This window comes from Dendroctonus ponderosae, unplaced genomic scaffold, assembly GCF_020466585.1.
Source record: "Dendroctonus ponderosae isolate FM_Combo_2020 unplaced genomic scaffold, Dpon_F_20191213v2 Dpon_F_20191213_266, whole genome shotgun sequence".
Lineage (NCBI taxonomy): Eukaryota > Metazoa > Arthropoda > Insecta > Coleoptera > Curculionidae > Dendroctonus > Dendroctonus ponderosae.
Genome location: NW_026018474.1, coordinates 12,768 through 26,720, shown reverse-complemented (window position 1 = coordinate 26,720; position 13,953 = coordinate 12,768). Strand labels below are relative to the sequence as shown.

The 13,953-nt window shown below is 35.6% G+C and overlaps 1 protein-coding gene and 1 long non-coding RNA gene across 2 annotated transcripts; one reads left to right on the top strand and one right to left on the bottom strand.

The window, feature by feature from the left end:
* Positions 1–632: 632 nt before the first annotated feature.
* Positions 633–1,583, top strand: LOC125503717. Its single transcript, XR_007281027.1, has 3 exons — positions 633–891; positions 971–1,165; positions 1,221–1,583. It is a non-coding gene; the product is annotated as an uncharacterized LOC125503717 (long non-coding RNA).
* On the bottom strand, positions 1,573–13,558 carry LOC125503716 (116 kDa U5 small nuclear ribonucleoprotein component-like). Its single transcript, XM_048664453.1, has 16 exons — positions 13,436–13,558; positions 10,428–10,575; positions 10,106–10,323; positions 9,782–10,050; positions 9,470–9,719; positions 9,222–9,413; positions 8,939–9,165; positions 8,695–8,834; positions 8,355–8,536; positions 8,059–8,225; positions 4,082–4,270; positions 3,760–4,017; positions 3,483–3,671; positions 3,273–3,423; positions 2,976–3,129; positions 1,573–1,993 (listed from the first exon to the last, which is right to left on the bottom strand). The coding sequence occupies exons 2-16, from the start codon at positions 10,542–10,544 to the stop codon at positions 1,787–1,789; spliced, it is 2,910 nt and encodes a 969-aa protein (XP_048520410.1). The 5' UTR covers positions 10,545–10,575; positions 13,436–13,558; the 3' UTR covers positions 1,573–1,786.
* Between the last annotated feature and the right edge of the window lie 395 nt (positions 13,559–13,953).

Below are 13,953 nucleotides of genomic sequence, written 5' to 3'. Positions count from 1 at the left end.
TTTTACCATTGTTGACTGTACTGTACGTAGTTTATGTTGTAGTATTTTGTTTTGTTTTTTTTACTCGCTTTGTCCATAAAATTTGTGAATTTTTCCGTGGCAATAAAGTATATTTTGAGTTTGAGTTTGAATCTCGGACTCATCGAGCGTTCATAGTCGATAACCGAAAGAGCTGTATTGAATCGAATCAGTCAATTTCGTCTGTTTTGAACAAAACGTACAGATGTATAGATTTTCTCCGCCGAAATGGTCCTTTCTCAATTTAACCTAAAAACTACACTGATGACCTGATGATCTTGACCTGATAGAGTCAAACCTGCGGACTGACCGCGGATTTGGATTCAGCAGGTCAAAATACTGCAGGATTAAGTGTCTCGGTAAATAAAAAAAATGTTTGTTTATGTGGCTGTGTTATTTATTCCTATTTACAGTATTTGCGTACTCAATAGTCCGATCCAATACACTGTTTGCAAATTTCCGATAAAGTTTTTCTTGCGATTCCCGAAGAAGAATTCTTCAAAATATCTTTTCTACTCAGCCCAGACCTCCAGAAAAATTGCTCCAAGTTTGAATCACCCTGTATGCATAATCTGATTTACAAAATTTAACAGAAGAAAATAGTATTAAATATTGATTAATTTAATTAGTCGCCAAGGTTTGACTTAGTTTCTTTATTAGGTTTCAGGCCAACAGTTGGGTCGGAATTCCGATAAAGCAGATAGCTATCAGGTTAAAGGTACCATTCTTCTCATCAAGGGTGAACGATTGGTATACAAATCTTGTCCCGGCCCAGATTGTCAGAAGAAAGTTATTGATAACAGCAACGGCACTTATACGTGCCAAAGTTGCAACAAAAGTTTCAACAGTTTTAAGTTTAGAATCTTATGCAATGTAAGTGTGCATTGATGAGGTCTGGTGTTTTTATATATATTAGTAAAATTGTAAAAAAAATTTTAAACGTGATGTTTAGATGAATGTTTGCGATTGGAGCTCCAACCAGTGGATGACAGTATTCAACGATGAAGCTGAGAAAATCTTGGGGCTAACCGCACTTGAAGTTGGGCAACAGGCAGAAACTGATCCCGACGGATTAAATGACACGTTAGAAAAATGCATGTTTAAGGAATGCATTTTACGATGCAGAGTGAAAACGGAAACTTACAATGTAAGTACTCACCATGAGTTTATGTCCACCAATTAATTAGTAATATTGGATCTAGGATGAACAGCGTGTTAAGACCGTAGCGTTCAGAGCAGACCCAATAAATCATTCGGAATATAACGCTCACCTAGTCAATAATATCAAGAAACTGGCTAGGTTGTCTTAAATTAGTCATCCTCATTGCATTAGTTTGTAGACAAGTTAACGGTATTAGTTAATCTCGAAATGTATTTCTGTTCACTACCGGTTGAATGGTTATTAGTTTACTGTTTTGTTCACAAAATGAGAATTATCCGTTGTTTAATTGTATAGGAACTATAATAAGTTGCCAGATATTTCTGTAAACAGTTAGACAAACATGAAGAAATTATATGCCGATATGATATCCGCTAATGTTGTTAATAAAAATATTTCGTTTTCAGTTTTTTTTTATTTAAAATAGTACGTTCTCATCTTAAAATGCGAAATGGACAAAAATATTTATAATAGAAAGTAAAACAATATGCTTTTTGTGTTATTTGATGGAATTTTTCCATTCATATTTTTTTTAATTACTTTGATTTTGAAACTTAAATCACTCAAATTACTGTTTTCAATTACTTATATTTAAAACTGCAAAACCGTTTAAAGGAGTGGATAGTTTAACATCACATCCTGTCGTGCTAATTCGAGCAACATAGGATCATCAAAGAACTTATTAATAGAGACGTCTTGACTCAAACCTTTTCGCCGTCTAGTCTTAATCATGAATTCTCGCGCCAAGTGGGTGGCTGGTTGAGGTTCTAGAGGACGAATAATAATTGATTTGTCCAAAGGATCACCCGGAACAATCTAGAACAGCAAAACACAAATTGACTAAATTTTTACATTTTAAGTGAGAGCAATAGGCTGGTGCCAAAACGAATTTGAGACTCAAAAAATTCGAAAATAAATAACACAACAATTACTAGGTGGAAAATATTGCTGAGGTTTCAACTTAAAGGAAAAATACTTTTCAAAACATAAGCACTTGAAATCGTGAAATGGGGATGCAGTTTTGGGGTTGAAAACGGTTTTTATGAATTTCCGGCGAAACGTGAACTACTAGAAAACGTTCAATAGAAAAGTAGTAGATAATGATTGTAGATAATGAAAAAATATAAAACTGTTGTATTTAACACTTTTCACATAACATCAAAGTAACCGTAAAATGGCGAAACCCCGATTTTTCAGTATTAATTTTTTTTTCTAGCGGGTAAATGATATAATTTACATGAAAATTTGTAAAAGTAACTTTTGGTTTAAAATAAATATTTCATTGGTTTAAATAAGCATAATTTTTCGCAGTTTAGAAGACGACTAGTTTTCGAGTTATGTCCATTTATTTTTCACATATACACATATTTTTCTCCATCCATTTTCTTTGACGGTAAAAATTGTACAACTTTCATTTTCTTAATCATAAATCGATCCTCCTCATGTGCTAAAAAACGAGCCATTTTCCCAAAACAAGTAGTTTCGACTGCGATTTAACTGGTCTCTAGCTGGAACGCACGACCGAAACCGTTTATATACAAAGTACATTAAAGGAGTAATTTGCGATCAACCGCGAGTCAAGGTAGTTCAGATACAGAATGGCGCAAATTCGATACAGATATTGAGATAGCTGTTTTGTTAACAGTGCAATATACTGTATATTTAACTTTATAAAAACTTCAGATTACTGTTCCCATAATTAGTAAAAATTATTTCGATAGGTATCGTAAAAATAAACCGCTTCATTGCGAACATAAGAAAAGCTGGCAAAAATCAACAATATTCGGAACATCCTTACCTGCCAATGATGAAACACGGAGAGGCAAAAGGCCTGTCCTTGTGTGTGAGTTCTCAAGTCAGTTTCAAATCCGAAACTATCAATAGCCGGAATAAATGCTTTGATGGTATACAATGGGGATCCGGGCACTGGAGCATCTTGAGTCACATGACCACTGTGAAAGAATTTATTTTCGTCAACAACTGTATGCGGGTTCGCTTTAAAAATGATTAAGGCTTATGTACTTGGAGTGAACGGAAATTATATTTCATTGTTCAGCTTATTCTTAAAACTGCTATTAAGCGGTAACACACTTACCGCCTCTTTGCTAAGACTGTATATACAGCCGATACACAATCAGCTGGTGCCTGTACTTCAACAAATAAGTACGGTTCCATTAAGCGGGGCGTGGCCATCAAGAAGGCTGAATACACCACTCTTCTAGCTGTAGGAATGATTTGTCCACCGCCTGGAAATCCAATCAGCTCAATGTAACACTTGCCTAACAGAAAGAATGGCAATACCAACCTCTATGAAGGGGCTCTTGTGCTATGACAGCATCGAGAATTTTAAATTTGCTGTTTCTGATCGGTTCTTCACACAACGGCCCTTCTCGAGTTCCCCATTGGAAACCCTGAACAATTGAATCCTTAACTGAACTCAGCAGGCCTTTATCTACTTCGGAAGGAAGCGTGTCATCTACCAGAATGTTGGGACCTGTAAACAAATATATTTGGTTCCAAGACAAATTCATTTGACTCGCAATTTTATTTAGGCATTATACGTATAAATAACTAATACTTACCGGTGTTGTCTGGTCCGAACGCCCATATACTTCGAGCAGCAAGTAAATCCCAATCATATTTGGTCTGGAAGAATTCTCCCAACTTCTTTTTATTCCAGCCAATTTGGACACTCTCATTTTCAATGTCCTCTGCCAGACCCTTTTCTAGAGGTTCCGCAATCATGGTTAATTTATTTTTCTTATTTGGTGTTTCCGCAAAACACTTTAAACTGGACGTTTCAACAACTGTTTCGCAGAATGCTACTACTGGATCAGCCACTATAAAGATTAACTTTTAAGTTGATATCATAATTCCTTTAGGATGGTTTCTTGCTGGCCTTACCTTTTATGTCGATTTCGGAATACATTTTTCTTAAGTCGTGCATAACGCAGTCCAAATAAAGTTCACCAGTACCCAACACGACATGTTCCCCAGATTCTTCAACTCTCGTGGTTAATAAGGGATAGGACTTATTTACCTTTCTTAATCCGTCCAACATTTTTGGCAATTCGGAGGGATTTACAGGTTCGACTAAGGAATATTATAAAATAGTAGAACCAGCTTTAAATTAATAGGCATTAGATGTATTAAACATATATCGGAAACAACAATCGGAAAAGTGCGTTTTCAGCTAAAAATTGAGTCGATTTGTTTCCAATCGCGAAATGTTCATATGTTGTTGCATGTTTTCGGCGTGCATACTAAAGGCATCAATTCTCAATTATTTATGTTAACAGAAAATCATTACACAGATTGCTCTAAATTTACGGAAATTTTTGGTTTGGCAGACAAACAATACAGAGCTGTCCTTCAAATTTACGATTCATTTAATTTTCTTCTAATAACCAAATAGCTAGTCTAAAACTCATACAAGTATATGCAACCACAACCGACCACGAGGACAAAGAGTTGGAAATGCTATACAAAGATATCTAGGGCTATGCAGCAAGACAAAACCCAGTATATGATCCACATGGGAGACTTCAACTCAAAGCTTGGCTCCAAGATTGATGAAGCAGAAACTGCCCTGAAAACATTTGATTTCGGAGAGAGAAATCGTAGGGGGCATATGTTTCTCAGCTTTCTCCTTCAACAGAGACTGCACGCCAGGTCGTTTAAAAAAGGCTCACTTCGTAAATGAACCTGGTCAAGCCCAAATGGTACGACGAGGAACGAAATTGATTTTATTGTCACTGATGAAAAACATACCGTTCAGGACGTCACTGTATTAAACAAATTTGCGGCAGGTAGCGACCATATGCTGGTTAGAGCAAAAGTTAAAATAAACGTTCGGAACGAAAGAGCAAAGATGGTGTCAAAGATGGCAAAAAATGGATATCGATAGAGAATAAGGCGGCATATCAAGAGAAAATACCAACAAGGCTCAGACGCCTAGAACACCTGAGAAACGACGAAATAGATGTCGACGATCTAAGTCTGAAAATTAATAATATTATAAAGGAAACTGAGAGAAACCATTACGTAAGAGCGAGAAACAAAGAGGATAAACTGAGCCAGAGCACGAAGAATCTTATGAAGGTGAGAAGAGAAGTGGGGAATTGATACGAGGGAAATTGTGATGCATTTAGACAGTAACTAAACAAGGGTATTTCGAAGTCTGCCAGACAAGACGTCCAAAACTACAATAAAAAAAATGCATTGCTCAGGTAATTGAAGAAAATAGGAGCTTAAGAGTGCTGCGGAGCAACCTAACGGAAGGCAGGAAGAACAGAAGTAGGGTCAGGTACAAAAGAAGTAGGGTCGCTGATAGAAGCGGCAGTGTCCAGACAGGTASAGCGGAAGYTCTTAAAATTACTGAAGCATTCTACACAGARCTTTATAGAAAAACGGCGGAACTAGCAAATACAGGGCAAGTACCTAAGATTCAGAATGTTGGATCGGAGGATATCCCGGAAATTTCTATCGACAAAATATCCAATCGCTTTTGGAGATGAAAAATTACATATCTCCGGGAGATGACAATATAGTTATCGAGGCGATCAAAGAAGATTAAWGTATGCCTTCTTGAAGGCACAACACCTTCTCAGTGGCACAATGCACTACAAAAAGGGCGACATTACAGATCCAAAAAATGATCGGTCCATTTATAAGCTATTCACGAAAATAATAACAAAAAGACTTACAAACAAGCTCAACAACTGCCAACCACGAGAACAAGCTGGTTTCCGCCGTGGATACGGACCGAATGACCACTTACAGGTGATGAAAACCTTAATTGAGAACTGCATAGAGTACAATAAACCGCTCATCTCCATCTTTGTTGACTACGAAAAAGCATTTGATACTACTGACCAACATAAAATGCTCCAAGCCCTTTCTGATTGCCGAATAGACATTGTCTATTCGACCGATACACTGCTATAAATAAAAATATCTATGAAACCGCAACATCATATGTTAGGCTGCATGAAGATACAGGCAAGTTCAAAATCGAACGAGGAGTTCGCCAGGGTGACCGCATGTCACCAAAACGATTTACAAATTTACTGAAGTACATGCTGAAGGAGGATCTGATGAGGAGGAAGAGATGGCACGAAGAATCGGCTTAAGTTGGGCATCTTTTGGAAAGCCAACCAACATTTTAAAGTCGGACATTCTAACTTGTTTAAAGAGAAAGGTTTTTAACCAGTGTGTGCTTCCTGTGCTAACGTACGGAGCAGACACTTTAACACTAACAAAGAAAACCATAAATAAAATTCGCGTTGCACAGAGAGCAATGGAGAGAGCAATGCTGGGCATATCATTGAGAGACATAGTCTCTAATAACAGACTTTTCCAAATGTCTGGAATTACCGATGCAATCGAACTTATAACAACGTTAAAGTGGAACTGGGCTGGACACGTGGCGAGAATGACGGACGGGGGAGGGACAAGGCAAATTCTGGAATGGAGACCGCGACAAGAGGCCTTTCGGAACAGAGGTCGTCCACCAACAAGATGGAGCGACAACATGAAGAGAATAAAGCCGAGTTGGATGAATGCAGCAGAAGATCGAGGTCGTTGGCTTGGACTACGGGAGGCAGTGGACACAGCTGGGCTGATTGAGGATGATGATGATGATGATGGAGAAGGAGATAAATTGGATTGGCTTGGGAATTAATATAAAGGGAGAAACTTGACCCACATTAGGTTTGCAGTGATGTATTGATTTCGGATAGAATAGACAAAGCTACACAGATGCTGCAGGATCTAGATAAGCCGTACTAACGATCAGATCTTCAAAAACACAATACATGACAAATCTGGTGATGAGTGGTAATATTTTCTTGAGTGGGCACAAGGTACAACAACAACAAGTATCATTCTACAAATATCTTGGATATGAAATTCGTGTAGGTCGAGATAACCAAACTGTGGAGTTTCAGAGAAGAATAGGTCTAGATTGGGCAGCTTTTGGGAACCTGAAGGAGGTATTTAAATTGTGTTTGCACGAAAAAAAACATGACTAGAAGTGGCACAACGAGCTATGGAGAGCCATTTCGGGTATTTGGTTAAGAGATAGAATCCAGAACATCGAAATAAGAAGAACAGGTGTAGCGGATGTCTTCCGGGAAATAACAACATTAAAATGGAATTGGTCAGGACACCTTGCACTTGCAAGGACGACTGACGACAGATGAATCAAGAAACTCCTTGAGTGGATGCCGAGAGATGAGGTTCCATGTCCCACGCGACGGGGCTAATTGATGATGATGATCATGATGATGAATGCGGAACCTGTTTTATTTTTCTCAAAGAATTCAATTTTAGCAGGAAATGATTGCAAAGCTAGCTTTACATTTATGGAAAACTTAATTCCAACAGAAACATTTTGCGTAGAATACTTACTTGTGAAAAATTTAATTTTTTTTGATAGAAAAGTATAGCAGAAGTATCTTTAACTTTACGAAAAATTGTATTTCGGCATAAAAGCATTGTAACTAGCTTGAAATTCTCAAATCGTGCAAATATAAAACTTTAAAAGCTTTGAATTCACCAAGCGTTTTTCTTTGGCTAGAAAACGCGTATCGTGGGTTTAAAGCTAAAAGTGAAAAGTAAAACAAGCATATTTTCTAAATGAACGAAAATAAAAGTCTGCAGATGCTCTTAAACGTCTCAACTCGTGCAAATAGGCAGCTTTAGATGCTCGTATTGATAAACAATGACGAGGAAAGTAAGAAATATTAAAACATATATGATGATATAAGAAAATATTTCAGTATTTACGTGAACATGTGGCAAAATGGGCAATTGGGAAATGATAATTGTCTCACGGCAAATAGTGTGTCACAGTTTCAAACAGTTAGTAACGAGCTTACCTGCAATTTTTATAATACTCTGAGTATTAAACTTAAGTGGTCTAAAAATGTATAAATCATCATTTATTGATAGATCAGTAATGGTAGCTGTCTTGACGATGGATTGATCTATTCCTTCGATAAGTACCCAATTACCCGCAGGTACACGATTAAGTTCCACTTTATACCTAGAAACCATAAATTTAACAAATAATTACTTACTGAACTGAGAGGTAAAACTATATTTATTAATAAGGGAATATCCACGACTGTAAAATAAAGTTTTTAATGCGTTGAAGAATTGAATAAGTACATACCTGGACTCATAAACCCACAATCGGCCAATAGTTAATACTCTGGAATCTTCCTCGTCCTGCAAGGTGTAGTTTTCTCCTAATATTCGAAGATCAGTACCGGCATGTAGAGTACCGCTCATTACTCTACCCAAAACTTGAAAGAATGTGCAGTCTTCAGTTGGGTACATTTTAGAGCTATGAACCTGAATAAAACATAGAATAACCAGAAATTAAAAATTTACATTTCTGCAATTATCACTCAGTGAAATTTTGTAGCAATATAACAATAACAAATAATCTTTGATCACCATGCCGCCTTACAAATAGAACTTCCTGTTACAAATCCTGTTCCAAAACTTACCATTAAAAGTCCCTCTTGGTCGCAATGAATCATATCATCATATACTTTGCTTGAATGTGGGCCCGTGTAAATGTAATCGATTTTAGTTTTTGCATTGTCCAGCGGTGATTTGATATGTTCAACACACATATTCACAAACCCTATTGAAATATAAACATTGTTTACCCACTCGGAATACAACTGCAGAAATATAAGCAATAAACTTCCACTGAAATAAAAACATCTTGGACACAATGACAATTACCATTAAAATCTCCTAGAAACTTATTGCAAACAAGCCTGAGTAGCGGCCGAATATTCAACTTCATTTCATTTTTGGTGAGTTTAATTCCAAGTTCTTCCAGTACTTTTGGTAAAGTAGAATCAACATCTCCTACCACCTGAGCGAACACTTTGTAAAGTGGTTCTAATATAAATTCAACAAAACTCCTTTGCGCTGAATTATGGGGAGCTTTTTTCGTAAATTTTCGACTGCAAACATTACAGAAGTTAACTCAAATTGGTATTCCATAAGCAATGTGACTTACTTTTTGGGATTAAAGTAAATATCTCCCCATAACCTCTTGGAAAACTCGTCCACATTGACATCTCCATGATACAAGTTGTAAATATTGGCAAACGATTTCAACGTGAAACATACTCCGTATTGGGAACTAGCAAAACATACATTTCCTAACACTGGTGAAACAATTTGCGGATTCGCGTCATCGGAGTACAGCCTGTAAATTATAATTTGATAACGAATTTTAAAAAAATCACTTACAAGTGCACTTACGTCAGTAAGCCATTGATTTCTTCAACAATATGCCTCAGTTTATAATAAGCATCTTGAGGGGGTAATTTCAGTTCAAGCATTAGTCTGTCAATTTTGTTAATGCACACCGTAATTTGCATTTGTTCTTGTACGGCATGCTTTAATAAACGTTCTGTGTTCAACATCACACCCTCCGCGGCATCAATAAAAAGCACAATACCGTCACAGAGACGCATGGCCGCTGTTACTTCATCAGAAAAGTTCACATGACCTAAATATATATAAAATTGAAATTAAATCAGACCTTTATTGAATAATATTAACTCCACCTACCAGGAGTGTCAAAAATATTCATCAGGTAGCTCTTATTTTTAATATCTTGCAAAAGTAATGTTACAGGGACAGACTTGATTGAGCATCCACGTTCTTGTTCAGTAAAAAGAAGGTCCGTGTATCGCAGATTTTTCTCTTCATTATCTTGATAAGTAGGATGAGTTTGCCTAATGAGACAATCAACAAAAGTGGTTTTGCCATGGTGTAAGTGACCTACCAAAGCTACATTACGAATCAGCGACGTGTTATCCATCATGTCAGCCAGAAACCTAAAACCAAATTGAACACTGTCAGTATTTATCACTGTGTTATCTCGTTACTTACTCCATACTGTACGTGGTTTCCGGCAAATCTTGTTCTTTCAATTGAAACTTTTTCTTCTTAACGGGCTCTATTAGAGGGACATCTAACGGTTGAGCGTCCTCTTCCTGTACTATAGTTTCAACATCTGGCCCATACACTTGCAATGATGAAGGATAATATTGCTTATCCTCATGAAGCACAATTGCCATTGGCTGTGGTTCATCTTCCATGCGTTCATCCTAGTGAAAAATAGTACATTAACAATGGTGCTCAAAGGATGGGCATTGAAATCGAATTTAACTTGAAAATATGGACTAGCGTAACGCAGATGTGTGTTTCTTACATCATATTCCGGTTGTTCATCCTCATCTGGTTGCTCACGTTCTTCTTCTTCCTCATCATCACTATCTAATTCTGGGCCTACATAATTACCAAATTCATCGTATAAATCTGCGTCCATTTTTTCGGTATAAGTTTTCAAGTAAGATACGCTGGAATGACAAAAGTAGGTTAATTACTTTTTCCTAAGCATATCAATAGTTTCATTTCAAATGAAGTTTCATTCGTTCCAGTTCAGTTTCAAAAAGACGAAGGCACTTTACTTCACAAATGCAAAACATTATTCGCATTACAAGATATTTGGTCATTTCATTTGCTTGTAAAATATGGGTTATTAGCCTGATTTATTGGGAACATAGTCATACCCTGATAAATCGTCCGTATCCGATTGTTAGATTAAGTAACACCTGCAAATATGAATTTAATATGTATAAAAGCGTAAGTGAATTTAGCACTGCACTACTTATGTATTCGAGAGTATCTGCAGGATTTAGAATGTATTTTACATTATAATTGAATTGCTAAGAAAAGTTAGTTTTGAAAAGACTATTTAATGAAATTAAAACAATACTGTCATCATAGGTTGTCGTTTGTCTGGTTGGGCTTGTTGATTATAATTTGTTTGGCCTTTAATCCAAACTAGTCTATATTTGATATTCTTCCGTAACATTAGAAGCTCAGACTCTTAGAGTGAGGAACAAATTGACATTCGAGTCTGCTGCCCCCTAAAGAAAAAAGTCTCTACATCTAAAAGCGACACCCAAGGAAATTCTAACAGTAGACGGAGAGAGAATGATCAGCAAACTCACATTTTCCGATTGGAAACCACCCTTAGAAATCAATCCAGCATGAACAATGATCGATGAACCTCTTCGCTATCTGGTAGAACAGCAATCGCAGACATTTCTTTGCTTAAATTATTAACTATTCTGCTTTCAGTTTGAGACAGTTCCAGAAATTATGGAGGATTTTATAGAAAAAAGGGGATATGCTCTTATGCTTATTCTCAAATTAACGATCGCGGGGAATGAATAACGATGTTAAATCAACACTTCTATCAAAGTTTTACACAACAATTTCATTTCCGCCTAAGCAGTAAGCAAAGGACAGTGCTAAATCAAAGTAGAAAAAACAGCACGGAATAAATCTAAAAAATAAAGTTATGAAGAAACCACGCATAAATTCAGAACAGCGAATAACAGGAAAAAAAGGGGAATTCAAAATAAAAATGACCAGATGTAGAGAAGCAGTTTAAACATTTCAATTAATTTTGTGGTAGATGTAAACTCTACTAATAACTATTGCGTATAAAACGAGACTGATAAAAGAGGAGAACATACATTGCAGAGCGCAAGCAGAAGTACTAGTCATTGGGTAAATAGTTATGCGTATTTAATATTTGTGTTAGTTAAAAATATTTTTGATGTAAGTTGAAGCAATGCATAAGAAAGATCAAAACGACATTGTAAGTCTGTCTCAAACTACTAAAACGATATAATTAACTACAGCTGATAAATCAAAAATCACACATATCCACTACATCTTCAAAATATTTAAAACTAGTCCCAGCAATTTTTTTAATTGCGGTTTTAACAAAAAAAATAATTTGTTTAGCAACAAATTTTTGGCTGATTTCGTCTAAGCTGGCATTCTTGCATCCAAAGAAAATAGTGATAGGTACCTAGATGCCTACTTATTATGTTTGTTTCTGTATGATAAAAGGACATGCCAATAATTGTTTGATTTTTTCAGCTCGTAAAATTAATAAACCAAAAAGTTGAATGATTGATTTCCAAAAAATTTAAATAACTTCAGAAAACCTGTACTTAAAATTATTGTCTCGTCTGATTTGATTTACAGCCTGTATATTCAACTAACACTGAAAGATTTGTAAAAATCCTACATGTTTCTCCGAAACCCAGGCACAGCTTTCTCCCCTGTTGCTGTTGAATTGGTGGCTTGATAAAATAGTTTTAATACTGATATTCTACTTTCCATAAAAATAAAAACAAAGCCTTGAGATTTAGTCTAGCTTGACTATTTATCACGACCTATATACACAATATGTACTTTATATCTGCTAATTTTCTAGTGTTTTCGATGATGTGTTAGTAATTTGGGATTTACCCCTTTTCAAAAATGCGCGTGGATGTAACATAATAATCGCCCTGATGATATCTGGCCTTGATCTGGATTTGATAGTGTATAAACGACATTCTTTGTGTGTAAAGAGGTAAAAAAATTCTAGATTTAAAAAGTGTAAACGCAGGTTTAAAAAAACATTATATTAATATTCTATAAATATCAAAGAACCAATGAATAATTTGTTTACTATTTAGACAATGTGTGCTTATAATTATTTGAGATACTCTATTAATTCTAGTATATTCGAAAGTAATGTAGAAACACGACTTTAACGCGTATCACCCAAAATTAATTGAAGCTGGTAATTTATGAAATCGATCTGATTTATAACGAGAAGCTAGTTATGCAAACACGTAGAGAGTTCTATTTGCTAGTATTTCCAATATTATTAATACTTTATTCTTTCCACTAGTTTAGGTATCTTGATTGCCTATTATGAATAACAATTCGGAACGTTAAATCGTTGAAACTATTTTCAATTTCGAGTTTAATTATTTCGCAAATTTTCAAATATATAAGCATTCTAGATCACGCCTGAAAATTAAGAAAAAGCTATCCAAAATATATTAAACTTTAACCATTATTGGCCAATGCAAATTACGCCTGAAAATGAAGAAAAAGCTATTCAAAATGTATCAAAAAACGAATGAACATTTTATTTAGAAATTGGCAAAAGAACAGGTCAAAGAATCTATCAACTTATTAATAAGTGGATAAGAAAATTTGTTTTAAAACACAGTATTTCGTATAATAAAGTTTAGCGTCATATAGTTTCTGGTTAACAACTCAAAACGTCGACAAAGTAAACACGTTCATATTTGCCGGAATGGTAACTTACAAAATAACATCTGTTAACGTAACACTTACCTGAAAACTTAACTTTTTGCAAGGCAAATATTAAAAAACAGCACAAAAACCACGAGCAAGCTCTACAAGCCGAAATACTTGAAAATGTTTAAGGTTATGTTTGTTTGGGTGTCAATTGTTGTCAGAAGCGCTGCTACTACCAACGTAAAAACGGTGAAAAGAAGAACAGATTTCTTTAGATGATTTCGGATGGCGCAGGGGGGCATAAAAACTTTTTGAATCTAAATGCCGTCGATCGCAAACGCATACTGCGAGTAAAGTATAATTAAGTTAAATATTCAAAATGTAATTTATTAAAAAAATTATGAAATTTTAGGCGACAAGTGTTTTTAAAACATTCTCAAAAAAGTAAACATTTATTTTTTTAATCTGTCGTTGCCAATACGCCTCCTACAGCGCCTGTAATTTTGAATAAGTTAAATTAATGTTCGATTTGACTTGATTCCTAGCCGGTCAATAATTCTAGAATTCCATGGTTTATGGCCTTCGGAAGGATGCACTGAGATCGAATTCTCGGA